Genomic DNA, 14,808 nt, shown 5'->3' on the forward strand with positions numbered 1-14,808 from the left:
TAAAGTCTATCATTGATTGTTGTACAACATATTTTAATCTTGCTATGAAATATTTGAATTAATTTCTTTTGGTACGACATGTTGTGGTAAGCAAATGTCGATTTTTAGTGTCGTCATAAAAATTATGGTTATGTTATATAATTTGTGATCAATTTTTTCATTTTATTAACTGATTTAATAAATTGGTCGTCCGGATTATTCATTTTTAAATCCAAGGATTTAAATCATGGTGCGTACGGTACACCTCTTAATAAGGGGTGTATACCATAGGACTTCCCGCGTGTTTGACATAAACTTTTTCTTTAACTTTTAGTTTTGTTCTTACTTGAATTTTTTTTGTGTTTTTTAGTTTCGCGCCTCACTTTTTTGGTTTTTTGATTCGTCTCGTCAAGACGAATCGGAAAAGTAAAAATATTATATATTTACCCAACTATTTTGGGAAATAGTCAAATTTTTTTTTACTTAAAAGTGGTTATTTTCTAAAATATTTGGGTAAAAGTAAAATATATATATATACTTTTCTAATTCATCTTGTCGAGACGAATCAATAAGTCACAAAAGGTTGGCGCAAAACTAATAAACGTGACAAAAAAAAACTAAAATAAAAATTATAGAAATCAATAGAGTAATGTGTTTTCCCCTCAAAATGTATATTGGTTTTCCTCCAACTGGTCAGGTGTAGGCCATTTTAGCATTTCCGTCTGTTTTTAGATGGAAAGTTAACGGCAGGTGGAAAATTGATGAATTTTTAAGTCGGGTATTTTTTTGATAATATTAAAAGATCAAGTACATATGCGTGATTTGTGTGAAAAATCATGTGTTATTTTGAAATTTTCTCATAAAGTAATAATGTTTGGGGGCGATTATTCGCAGCCTCGTATTTTCTCCCTTAGCCCACTACATTTCGGCAAATAGTTGTTAAAAATCATACATAACATTTCGGTAAATAGCTGTTGAAAACAAGATTATATTTCGGTAACTACATGTCGAAAATGTATTCAACCTTCGGTAAACAACTGCCGAACATACATTTTCGGTAAATAACTGTTGAAAAAAATATTATATTTCGGTAATTGTATGCTGAAAATGTATCTCAATTTCGATAACTAACTGTCAAGTATAATTGAAATTTTTTAATGGACTAAGGGAAAAAATACGAGACTGCGAATAGTCGCTCTCTAATGTTTGTCACACTAACGCCTATTGAATTCAACCGCTTCTCCAGTGTCACTTTTATTGACAAGTGACGACCCGCTCCAGACGATAAGGAAGTTCTCTTTCGCAGTTGCCCACAGCCCAAACTCTGTTCCTGCCGGCTTTCCATTTCACACAATAAGCATTCCCCAACTTTATTAATCTTCCGCTGCAATTTAGATCATGGCAGAGCTGGTCATAATAAACTCTTATTGGCCTTAACATGTTTGATAAATTGCTTCTTCCAGAAGCAATAAACTCAATTCCCCCTTTGTCTTGTTGGTGGGTCGTCTCATTTTGGTTTTCCTCAGAAAATTTTTCAGTGTTGAGCGGGTACCATGGGGCGCTCGCTCGCACATCCGAGCCGTCCATTACGTGTTTGAACGGCTCAGATTTAGAGAGAGAAAAAAGAGAGAGAAAGTGTTGGGGTGAGAGGAGAAAGAGGGTTTCAATCTGAACCGTCCAACAGTGTATCGGACGGCTCAGATGCACCGAACGGGTACCACATAGGATATACCCACTTGGCACTGAAAAATCACTCGGTTTTCCCTTTTTGTTAGTAAGTAATCTTTCTTAACAAGTAGATAGTTACTACTTGATCAGAGGTCAGAGAGTAGTTATATGTCATACAAAACTCATTTGCCTATTAAACTAAGTTGACCAATTGAGTTCCGTCTGAGGTCATGTAGGCGCAACTGAAAACAAGATTTATGATCATTTCGACATAAAAAGTTTTTTTTCCTCATTAAGCTAAATGGCTAATGCAGGAGAGAGAGAGAGAGAGAGAGAGAGAGAGAGAGACGTAACAGCCCACAACCTAAAATTCTCAATTCTGCTAATTCAAGACAAACTAATACTATGGAATTAAGGGTCATCATTTGGCCCGAAGGCCCGCGGCCTGCCCTGAGCCCGCCCGCTCTATCGAGCTTTTACCCGGCTCGAGCTCGTGAAACGGGCGGGCCGGCCCGGCTCATAGTTTGTAATGGGTGGGCTCGGGCTTATAAATTTTTACTCGGCCTGCCCGTAGGCCCGACCCGTGAGCCCGCCCGTGGTACCCGTCCAGAAGCCCGCCCACGGGCCCACCCATTAGCCCCAAATTCCACAAAATCCTTTCTTTTTTCCCTTGCCCAAGGAAATTTAAGCCCGCCCGGTTTTTGGCCCGTAGCCCGTCAATTGGGCTAGCCCATGGGCCGGGCTTGGGCTTCAATTTATAGTAGGTAGTCCGGCCCGCCCAGCCAGCAAAAAAGAAAAAGCCCGATCAGCCCGGCTCGTGGGCGGGCTTGGATAGTGCCTTAGCGGGCTTGGCCGGCCAGGCCCGGCCCCCGGCCCGATGATGACCCTTATATCTACTTGACCTGAGATTCACTTGTTCGTATTTTGTAAGAGAAACTTGCTTTTGTTTATTAGAATCAAACCAAGGATTTTATTGCTAGAGGTGTGTACTTGAGATGAGGATCCCAAGATGGATGGATCCCAAGATGGATGGATGAAGAGACCCCCCCCTCCCCCCCCAAAAAAAAGTTAGAAAAATTGGCTGCTGCAAATTTTGATATGTTGGCGAAACCTCCACAAATGCTTCGAGTCACGACTATGTCGCTTTTCTAAAGACAGTATTTGCCCCCACCAGATGGTATGCCAAGGGTTACAGCAAATATGCCTTCAAGATAAATCGAAACCCGAACTCGAAGTTCTTTCCGTTTGCGTTTGCACTAACGAAACGGATAGAATACCTGCTTGAACGAATATAAGAACCGAGAACCACTGTGTTCTATTTTCTGCAGCAAAACAGAACACAGAATGAATGCTAAAAAATATAGAGAGAGATGTGGGAGAAATTCGGATTTTGTGTGTATATTACGAGCACTGGATTCTGCTAAGTAGTGGTGTAGAGACCCGTAAATTTTTTTATTAAATTTAATGTTTTATAAAGGGATAAGTGATGGTTTAATGTGAAAATAATGGTTGTGGGTTCATGTGCAAGGATTTGGGAGATGTGGGTGTCAGTGCAATTTGGTGTATATATGTGTGTGTGTGTGTGTGTGTGGCAGGGGATTTATTTCCCCTCTCCACCTCTCCACCTCTCGGTCTCTCACTCTCTCTCCCGATCTCCCTCTCTCGGTACCTTCTCCATCTCTCTTTCACTCTCACTCAAAATCCAACAAATCAACTTCAACCCTTCATCAATCAACCTCAAATCCTTCACCTCTATGCGTATTGGAGCTTGAATCGCGTTGGTAGGAGCTCGGTGACCCGTAGTTGGCTTGGTTTGGAGTTTGAAGTTCTAGGGCTTGTTCGATCTCTTTGGGTTCGGCTTGGGTAATCGAGGTAGGAAATTCTACCTCTCTTTATATGTTATTTGAGTGTTCTTGTATCATGTTCGAGCTTGTGTTGTTGGTTATTGAGATTGGATCGAAATCTGAAAATCCTGTCAAAAATCGTCTGGAAAACACTCTCCCTACCGGTAGGAACTTCTTGCCTACCGGTAGGACAAGTAAAAACTTTTTCCCTCAACCAGCTCAAACGTACTGCAGCAGCTCAAAAGCTGCTCAACGTAACAAGTTTCTACCGGTAGGAACTTCCTACCTACTAGTAGGTCAAGCTGCTCAAGCTGCCCCACGTATTCATCCACCTACCGGTAGAACTTATTTCCCTACCGGTAGGCTAAGTACAAAGTCGTTTCGTTCAAAATGTTGGCTCTTCTGTTTGCAGTTTCTACCGGTAGGATTTCTTTACCTACCGGTAGGTCAAGTGCCGAATTCTTCTCTTCTACCGGTAGGATTCAAGCACCTACCGGTAGGTGGTTGAGCTGCTACAGTCTTCCAGCAGCTTTTCAATACGTTCTTCCAAACCACTTTTTGGAGCCTTTCTTCGACTCTATTGGGTTCGTTTGCGCATTCTTTCTAGTGTTTGAAAAATAATACCTATTTCATACATAAATCGTGTCCGTTGGACTTGAATGAACTTATCGAGTTAATTATCATGGAAACTAGGATCAACGGATTGACTTTAATGGATTACGAATATAATGTGATATGTTACCGCCTAAAATAAACCGAAAACCGTAGTGAGTAGTTGATGCGTGGGTCATGGGTTTAACTTGAAGTGAAAGGTTAATAGAATGCCAAAAGGGGAATTAATGACGGTTTCAAAACAGGTGAATGATAAGATGACATAAAGGGTAGCTATTCAATGAAACGAGAAACATGTAATGTAAGGGTTGATTTCTGTTGAACCCAAAGTTGAGAACCAAATGTGTGATTTGGATATACGGGGTCTCGAGCACCCGGAACATGGATCGGATATACGGGGTCCTAAGAACCCGGAATGAGAATTGGATGTACGGGGTCATGATCACCCGGAATGTAAATTGGGTATACGGGGTCCTAATGCTCGGAATGTCTTTTGATTGATATCGTGATGTGACGATGTGAAGGATTTCTTGTGTGCCCATCAAGGATCCATAAGGAACTTATGATATACTAAGCGGTTGGAATGTAACCAAATGAGGTGGATGTGTGAAGATCGAAATATGAGTAAAAAGGAATTCAAAGGACAAAGATAGGGTAATTGACAAGAGTGAAGTGTTCGTTTACGTTCTGAATTTCTAATATAGTGCTTGTGTCTTATCCATGCTCCTTTGTTATCCGAAAGTCTATGTTTCATCAGCATCTGCCATCTCATTTGCATATAGAGTTTGCGTAGACTTTTTTACTGGGCTAGTGTAGCTCAGACCTTATATTATTTTCAGGTGCTAACCCGGATCAGTAGCTTGCATGACTGGAACGCTTGAAGTGTGGACATACCCCTTTTTGAAAGCTACTCGACGGAGTTACCTAGTCATCTTTGAAAATTTATTTTGAAAGGATGTATTTGTAACTTAAGTTGTGATTCTTTTGATTAAGGAATATTTGTAAACTCTCAACTCTCTTGACACTTGATGCCGTTGAGCCAATGATGTAATATTTTGGAAACTATTGGACTTTGAAATGCAATTACGGAAATGGGAATACTGGACTCTTTTGGGTATTGTACGAAATAATTGTGAGGTTTTATTTATGAAAATCATTTGTAATTATGTTATAAATTGAGGACGTGACAAGTGGTCTATTTATAGGCCACTACGCACCCATTGAGAATGGGTATGCACCCGATCTAATCTGACTGTTGGATCAGATCCTACGGTCTAGATCGATCAGTCACACTCAGTCACACCAAACTGGTGTGCTGTTTCACTGACACCCGATCGGATTTGATCCAATCCGTTGGATCGAGCCCATTCGCGGCTGACGGCTGCGATCGCAACTCCAGGGACCAGTGCACCCGTACGCACGAGTCGCACCCGATCGGAACCACCCCGTGTGACTCACCTGCCACGCGTGTGACACGTGTCATCCACGTTAGCGCCACCTTACTGCCAACTCGCAATAAGAAATGGCGCCAATAAGGCGACTAGCGCTGATGTGCTAAGTGCGCCGCTAAAGCGCCACAGTCCACGCCACACAGCCCACGCCGCGCGCGTGCGTGCTTGTGTACCGGCGGAGACCAAAGGGCTGCACGACACTAGATCATTAGTTACTTATATTTGGAATGTTTCTTAATATATACCACTTCAACATCTCTCAGCTAACCAATGTGAAACAAAGCTCACAAAGAGGAAAAACAAGCATTCTAAGGAAACAAAGGAATTTTACAAAACCAAAACCGACGACTCTTTTATTTTGAAAATCTCTAACAAAAAAGACGTAGACGAAAAACCTCAAAAGTCTAACAAGGATAAACATAATAGGCTAGAGTGGAGCTCTCTTTACTCTTCAAGCTCCGCCCCCTTACTAAGCCCCTCTCTCTCCATTAAAAAAGAATATATATATTATATGTGGCAATCATGCAAGACTTGTCAAATGACCTGAATACCCCTCAAATTGGAGAACTCAAGTAGCAAACAACAAACAAAACCTATCATTCAACCAAGGTATATTTTCGGGAAAACATGCCAAAGAACAAGCCATCCAAGAAGTAGTTTAATTTGCTACGGCTGGTGTCAATTTCAGAGGATTGCAGACTTGACTTTTGGGGCGTTCAAAAAAAGAAGATTGACTTTTGGGGCAAGTGGGAAGAGTACTCATGGCTTAGGGTCATAGGAGTTTCAACTTTGGTGTGCCCAAAGACTTGAAGGAATACAAAATCATGCTCAGAACATGCACCAAGGGGAAAATGAAGTTATCACCACCTTAATCATGAAATATGATCAAGACTTCGTCAAATGGGCCTTTTTTTGTGAACAGTTTTTTTCCTCCCCTGAGGAAAGGATTTCATAAGCTTAATCGAATTAACAACAAATTTGACAAGAATTTTTGGAGAGGAACTAGTGGTAGTATACTTTCCTAAACCCGAACGAAGTTTGCAAGCAGGAGTGCTAAACAACCAAACCCGCGGGCCTTACTTTTAACTTTCCTAAGGGGCTCTCTGGCCTAACTTTTTGGCATGTTTTTATTTGTTAATCAGAATTTTTACGAGTTTCGAATCAAATTTTTACAGTGCCATTCGCCTAAATGAGATGACTCGAAAAAGTATAGAAAATGTAGACCAAAGGTGAAAAAATACATATAAGATGACTAACTTTAAGGGTCTTTTTCATCATCTCATATGAATTTTTCCAATTCACATCTATAGTCTACCTTTGTTTAATTACTCCCACTAAGATGAATGATGTGGAGCAAAAATTTAACCCAAATCTTGTCAGAATTGAAAGAAAATAATAAAATATGAGAGGCATTCTTGTATTTTTTTTGTGTTTCTGGTCAATAATAAAATTGTCTGGTCAATAACAAAATTGTGGGACCCATCACACACTCGTCTAACTTTGCAACTGATATTAGTGTCTTCCAAAGACAAGATTTTCTATGCTTGTTTTCATACTAGCTATGTTCCTGAACATCTAAACTAAACATTTCTTTTAAGCTTCTGACTAAATTTCCCTGCACCAGCCTGTTCTTCTTCTTCAGATTCAAAACCAAGCGAGAAGCAAAATTTGCTCCACCGCACACCTCTACAACACATGGGTCGCTTACTGCCACCTTCATTTTTACTTTTTCTTTTCATGCATTTCGCTGTTCTCTTGCTTGTGGGCTCAGTACCCGACTCTGTGCACGGCGGGAACGAGACAGACCGACTAGCCTTACTAGCATTCAAGGCCGAGATCACTGGCGATCCTCTCGGGACACTAAACTCTTGGAATGAATCAGTTCACTTCTGTCAATGGGCTGGCGTAACATGTGGCCGTCGGCACCAGAGGGTCACTCAGTTAAACCTTACCAATTGCAAACTAACAGGGTCCATTTCGCCTCACATTGGAAATTTAAGTTTCCTTATGAACCTAAGATTGGATAACAATAGCTTGAGCCATAACATCCCCCAACAAATCGGCCACTTACGCAGACTGACATTCATGTCACTGTATAATAATTTAGTTACCGGAGAAATTCCGGCCAATATATCTCGTTGCTCTAATCTTAATAACCTTTGGCTTCATGCAAACAGCCTAACTGGAGAAATTCCAACAGAGCTCGGTCGCCTATCCAAACTCCAGAGATTGTTTATTGCAAGAAACAATCTAACAGGAGTTGTGCCTGCAACTATTGGTAATCTATCATCTCTGACATACCTCTATTTAGCCAACAATAACATTGGTGGGAGTATACCTGATAATCTAGGCCGATTGACAAACTTGGAAAGTCTTTCGATTGGAGTGAACAGGTTAGTCGGTATGGTTCCTTCCTCGTTATTTAATATCTCTTCCATTACGGGCTTCGATATCTTAATGAATCAAGTCCAAGGGATTCTTCCCTCAAACCTAGGAACTTCACTTCCTAATCTCCAGTTCCTTGGACTGGCTTATAACTCGTTTACTGGACCCATACCTAGTTCAATATCTAATGCCACCAACCTAGATTTCCTTGGCCTGTCGTATAACAATTTCACTGGGAAAATGCCAGCTTTGGATAAGCTGCGTAATCTATGGATGTTAGCTGCTTCTTCGAATCATCTAGGAACAGGGGAAGCAGATGACTTGAGTTTTCTGTCCCCTTTGATCAATGCCACCAAATTTGAACGGTTGGTACTGGACGACAACGGTTTTGGAGGCATGTTTCCAGAAGCAATTACCAATTTCTCCATTCGGCTTAGTAATGTACAATTGCAGAACAATAAGCTGTACGGAAGCATCCCAAGAGGAATAGGGAATCTGGTCAATTTGCAACTATTTAACGTACAGAACAACCATTTGACAGGTGAAATTCCTGCTAATTTTGGGAAGCTTCAAAACCTGAATCTCTTGGTGCTCGGAGGTAATAGATTCTATGGTGACATCCCGTCATCTTTCGGAAACTTATCCTTGTTACTAAATCTTGATCTATCTGAAAATAATCTTAATGGAAGCATCCCGCCGAGTCTGAGTAAATGCCAAACGTTGCTGAAGCTTACACTCGCAAAAAATAGTCTTAGTGGCACCATACCCATGCAAGTTGTTAGTCTCTCATCACTGATAAATCTTGACCTATCCTATAACAACTTGACTGGTGTCGTCCCTATGGAAGTCGGGGGTTTGAAAAATCTTGAAACACTAAATATTTCCGAGAATATGTTGATTGGTAATGTTCCAAGCACCCTTGGTAGCTGTGTGAAATTGGTATCGCTTATTTTGAAGGGCAACAAGTTCTCAGGAATCCTTCCATCAACTTTGAATCAATTGAGAGGCATGGAGGAACTAGACATTTCTATGAATGATTTTTCGGGCAAAATCCCAGACTATGTAGAGGGCTTTCATTTCTTAGAGAAATTAAACATATCATTCAATGATTTTGAGGGAGCAGTACCAAAACGAGGCATATTTATGGTTGCAGCAGCTATTTCTGTTGAGGGAAACAAGAAGCTTTGTGGAGGTATTCCTGATTTAAAACTGCGGAGTTGCCAATCCAAGGGATTTGCAAGGAAGAAATTCGCTCACGTCGTGAAATTGGTGCTTCCAATGTCTTTTGGGCTGTTATGTCTCGTTTTGATGATTTATTTTGTGTATCTTCGTTGGTTTAAAAAGAGAACAGAGGTACCATCTTTTTCCTTTTTCGGCCAATCGCTTGCTAAGGTTTCCTACTGGAGTCTAGTTAAAGCGACCAATGGGTTCTCTCCAGCCAATCTAATAGGCATGGGTAGTTTTGGTTCAGTGTACAAAGGAGTTCTTGATCTTGATCACGATGAAAAACTAGTTGCTGTGAAGGTATTAAACCTTCAATCCCGGGGATCTACCAAGAGTTTCTTTGCCGAGTGTAAAGCGTTAAGGAGCATTAGACATCGGAATCTTGTAAGTGTCCTCACGGCATGTTCAAGTGTTGACTATAAAGGTGATGATTTCAAAGCTCTGGTTTACGAGTTCATGGTCAATGGGAGCCTAGAGGAGTGGCTGCATCCAAATGCGAAAGAAGATGATGCGCGCGGCCAGTCACGGAGTTTAAACCTTCTACATAGGTTAAATATTGCGGTTGACATCGCTTCTGCACTTTTTTATCTTCACCACCATTGCTCGGAACCAATAGTTCATTGTGACTTGAAACCAAGCAATGTTCTTCTTGACGATGATATGGTTGGACATGTCGGTGATTTTGGGTTAGCAAGATTCCTTGTAGATGCGACCCCTAATTCTTCTGCAAATCAATCAAGTTCTATTGGCTTACGGGGGTCATCCGGTTATGCAGCTCCCGGTAAATGTACCCCTTAGACTCATTTTGTGTTTCTTTTCTCGTTCACATCCAACTGTTTTTAGATTTAATTCACTTATCCCTTGAGTCTAGTAACCCATACACAGAAATAGAGCTGCTGGTTCTTATGTTTTACTCCTCACTGCATCATATTGCTTTCAAAAGTGTTAGAGTTGTGTTAAGCATATGGTGTCTCGATTGTTTCTGGAAATCGAAGATGGAGTAAGATTTCTCCTTTGTTATTTCCAAGACACATTATTAGCCTACAAAATAGGTAACCAGAAATTTTTTCTTCTTAACTCCACTGGTACTTTCTTGATTACAGTATGTACCATTCCGATTTGTAATTCACTTGGGTTTCAGAATATTTTTGCCACAGATGGGCGACGTGCTAGTGCTAGAAATTACAATAGCTTACTAGGGGGTGTGATGCTTAGTATTCCTATTTCAATTTGGGTTTCTACTACGATTTTAGAAATGAATTAGCCACCATTCGTAAAACACAGCCTACTTGGGTTTCTACTACGATTTTAGTTTCTTAATTTATTTTGTCCAAAAATTCCGTGAACATCACCACAGTTCTGGTTTGGGCTTTTTAATGAAAGTGCATTTACCAAAAAAGAAAATCAATGTGGACCAATCAAGCATGGTTCAAATTAGGCGTCTCTAATGACACAAGCAGAATCGAATGTTTATTCTAGAAGGAAGCAACGAGACATAACTCTTTGTAATATTGCTCGACACGTAAAATTAGGAGTCTCCATTCAAGAATTGTGTTCTTTCTTACTATTCCTTGAGAGGCTACTTAATTACCAAGCAGATTTGTAATCTTATTTTCCTGTATGATGAATGAATTGTAGAGTACGGCACGGGAAATGAAGTATCAACGTCGGGTGATGTGTATAGTTACGGTATTCTGTTACTGGAGATGTTCACAGGGAAGAAACCTACAGATAGTGTGTTCAATGGTAGTATGACCCTCCACAACTTTGTAGAGATGGCTGTGGCTGAACAGGTAGCAAACATTGCTGATCCAACTTTGTTTCAACAAGTAGTAATGGGAGAGACAAGCTCAAGCATCAAAAGCTCTCAGAATCAAAGCCCGGCTAGCATTCATGAAGTTCAGCAGTGTTTGACTTCAATTCTGAAATTGGGAATAGCCTGTTCAGAAGAACTACCAAGAGATCGACCAGATATCAAAGAAGTTGTTACTCAGTTGCATGTGATCAAGAACAGTACTCTTCTCGGAGTTCGGAGTACACAGAAGGTAGGAGAGCTAGATATGCAGCTTGATCATGTGCAGGTATGAACCCTTTTACATTCCTGTAACTGCTGGAGAAAAATTCTGTATTTGGCATTCAAACCACCACAAGGCCGGCAAAACATTTTAGTTCTGCTCAACTACACTGAGGTTCCTAACAAGCATGATGTTTTAATTTCCACTTTTTTTCGTCAGATAATAAATTGGGCATGATGTTTTAATTTCTGTTGCTATGAACACGACATCAGATAATAAATAAAAAAAATTCCGTTTTTATTCAAACTTAAGAAGCAAAATATATTGAACTAGAACCTCAGGGTAAGTTTTTTTCAGAACAATAGAAAGGAGACAACAAATGAAAAGTTTAGTTGACCTCTATTGCCCCATTCCCATTCATGATAAACAAACCTTTAATTTTTGCAACGTCAATGAGGCGTGTTCTTGATTAACCTCTGCAGCTATCAATTGGGCATGTGTATGTGTTTTTCTCCTTCTTTCTTTTACTGGAAATTGGTAGACAATAGCAATTTTTTTCTATATAAATTCAATTGTGGGCAAAGATCAACTCATTATTCAGGCTGCTGCAACTTCCAACAAATTTGCATATTGTGCAAGTGATTATCTTCTGCCATCAAACTTCGTCACTGACTAATTTTCCTTCTTCCCTCGTAGGTGCTTCAGGTTTGATGGTTAGCTTGACGGTACGTATCTGTTGACACCACAACTTTGGGATGTTGCATATCGCTTTGGGTACGTGTTACATGTGCGAGTTTGTTGTTCAATTTTTGTATTTTTTTCAAGTTTATGTTCCTCTTAGGTTTTTAGTCTATCTCAAGCATGCATGCGAATTTTCTCATTTAAGTAATGTACTTTAAGTAAGACCACATTTCAAGTGGGACTCCGATAGCAGAGGATACATATTATTATTATCAAATAAAAAGACGTAACCGGCTCACGAAACTCCCGAATGTGGGGCCTAGAGAATAGTTAATATATGCAGGCTTAACCTTGCGAGTAGTGATCGAACCATTTGCTCACGAAACTCCCGAATGTGGGGCCTAGAGTCGAACCATTTGCTTTTATGCCACAATGGGCTAGTTCATCCTTGCGCTGGTCTGCCCATCAAAGGCAATCCAAATTGTGCAAGTGGAAATTCATCGACTGAAAAAAAAAGAAAAAGAAAAAGAGTGGAAGTTCTCCAAACAGCATTAACATAGTATAGATGAAGCGGCAGCCATGTGAAAATTAATTTCTACTATGTATTTCAAGGTTGTCTCGGGGTGAATCCAATTGCTTTCTCTATGCGTAGAGATGTGGTATTTATTGATTTCATCATTATATTGAATTGAATATTCCAGTCAATTAAACAATTCGGCACTAATTAAGGTGCATGCCATGTGTTATAATTTCATCATTACTGCACCGCATATTCCCGTCAATCAATTGCCCTGCCCCCAGGTACATGCCCGATGATACATGAGCAAAAAGTAAATGTTTCTTGATGATCTCTAATTTCTGGCATGTGCAAGGTTGTCTTTACATGAGTCCCACAAGCACCAGCCATATTGAGGAATTGCAGCAATATTCAACTTCTCCATTTGGTTACAAGCCTATATTACCAAGTTAGGCATTATTACTATAAGCTACAAATTCTAATTAACTTATTATAACCGTGGCAGTTGACACAACGGTTGTGTAGTTGTACTGAAGTACGGTTGTGAGTTTAAGTCCTGTAGAGAGGATGTTCATACTCTTGTTGATGGGTTGATTGATGAGGGGTTGGGGAAATATAGTTTCTTCAAAAGTACGACGATACACACACAAAAAATAAAAAAATTACTTATCGTGCCATAATTTACCAATGTGGGAAACAATACAAAAGTTTTACCGAAGCTGTCTGGGAACACTCAAGTTCCGCAATGAGTTAATTCCAGCGGTCATCGAATGAACAGCAATAGGTTCAAATATACCGGATATTGGCTTCTCTTTCCAATTATCTTTTGCTTTTGCATTTCAATCCCTCGATACGATGCGTATCAAAGCCACAGTGGGGCTTGGCCAAATTCCATGTCGATTCATATGCAACTGCTGAAATCTGAATTGTTTAGACAAACAAAACTAAAAATCCATATAAGTGCCCTTCTGCCTCCAGCTACCTATAATTAGGCTAAGTTACTATAACCCCTTTTGAGTCTTTGACTTCCCCTATAAGCCCTAACAGCTATGACCAGCTACTGTAAGTTGTTTTCACCAATCTATAAGTTATAGATGGTATATGAATGTGTGAAAGGAAAAAAGAGAGGGGAAAATAAATAGAAAGAAGTTGTGGGTTAGTGGGAACAAAATGGCAAAAAACAATAACTTGTAGTCCCATTTTTTTAGTGGAGACGCCCCCTTAGTTTTCATGACATATATGGTAAGTAAACAGTGCATTAATTCGAAACAAATCTTCAGAATCTTAGATTGTTAAATTGTCTCTAATGTTTAGTTGTACTAGATTTAATGCGATGGCTATTTTGTCAATAATTGAGAAGAACACAAAGCAGCTGATGTCTTTTTTTATTATATTTTTTATCTGTTCTTCACTAATTCTTCCCTTCACTAATTAAGAGTAGAGCCGTAAAGTGTTGGGATGTCATCCTATGAATTGAAGCGGAAAGTTTGGGACTGGATACTCCCCCAGGAGGTTGGGCAATCATGATCAATTAATGCAAAGAAGCCAAATAGGAGAGAATTTATCAGCACCACATGAGGGTTTTTTTTTGTTTTTTTGGGGTAATGCTAGGTGTCCCGCCATCTTGTGCGCACTAATCAGATTAATCCTTACAACCGTTTCATGAGGATGATGAGATGACCCCAAGAATTTCTGACAATGGTAATCGAAGCATCACATGAGCTATTCGTAGCCTGATTTTTGATTGGGCCTCACATGGGTTATTCCTAGTCTGATTTTCGATTAGACCTGGCCCATTTGATTTTTGTGTTTTTAATGTATGAGTTGGGCATTTTAAGGCCCATTATAGGTGTGGGCTTGTCCAAAATGGCGTGTATCCAAGGGCGGACCTACTCAATGGCAAGAGGGGTCAGGTGACCCCACTGGGTTGAAAATTATGCTGGGATATCTATGTGTAGTTTGGATATTTTGGTAATTTTGCTCCAAGAGAAGTCATACTTTACCCAAATTTCTCAAGAAAATTACAGCCTTTGCCCCAACATATGATTGTCCCATAAATAAAGCTGATCCAAAGTCTCTCTCTTCTCCCGAAAAAAACTTGAGAATTATTATCTTCTAGTCCACTTTTAAGTACAAACTCACCCACACTTTGTACTCTCTCTCATTTTGAGGAAGGCAAAATAACACCATGATCATTATCTAGTAAAATTTAATTCCTGGGCTCCAATTTGGAAGCTATAAACTGGAAAAAAAAATTTGAACAACAAATATAAACTTGAATTTTAATGGGGGCAACTTTGATTATCGCTCAAATTGACTTTGGGGGGTTAACTTTAGGAATTATATATAGCTCAGCAAACTTGAATGATTTGTGGATTAACAAGTCAAACTAAATTTTGCATAATGGGTAAGTTTTTCTCCTAAGGCTCGAT

The 14,808-nt window shown here is 39.8% G+C and overlaps 1 protein-coding gene across 4 annotated transcripts in view; it reads left to right on the plus strand.

The window, feature by feature from the left end:
* Nucleotides 1-7,073: 7,073 nt before the first annotated feature.
* Nucleotides 7,074-14,808, plus strand: part of LOC131330030 (probable LRR receptor-like serine/threonine-protein kinase At3g47570) — an 80,168-nt gene continuing 72,433 nt past the window's right edge. For 3 of the 4 annotated variants that reach the window (XM_058363502.1, XM_058363501.1, XM_058363500.1), the window contains exon 1: nt 7,074-9,944. In XM_058363502.1, the coding sequence (XP_058219485.1) occupies nt 7,250-9,944 (2,695 nt within the window). In that variant the 5' untranslated portion in view covers nt 7,074-7,249. Of the gene's footprint in view, nt 9,945-10,801; nt 11,245-11,874; nt 12,095-14,808 lie in introns of those variants that run through there. The other variant, XM_058363499.1, reaches the window with a different exon arrangement.

The sequence above is a fragment of the Rhododendron vialii genome, chromosome 6a, assembly GCF_030253575.1.
Source record: "Rhododendron vialii isolate Sample 1 chromosome 6a, ASM3025357v1".
In the NCBI taxonomy this organism is placed as follows: Eukaryota; Viridiplantae; Streptophyta; class Magnoliopsida; order Ericales; family Ericaceae; genus Rhododendron; species Rhododendron vialii.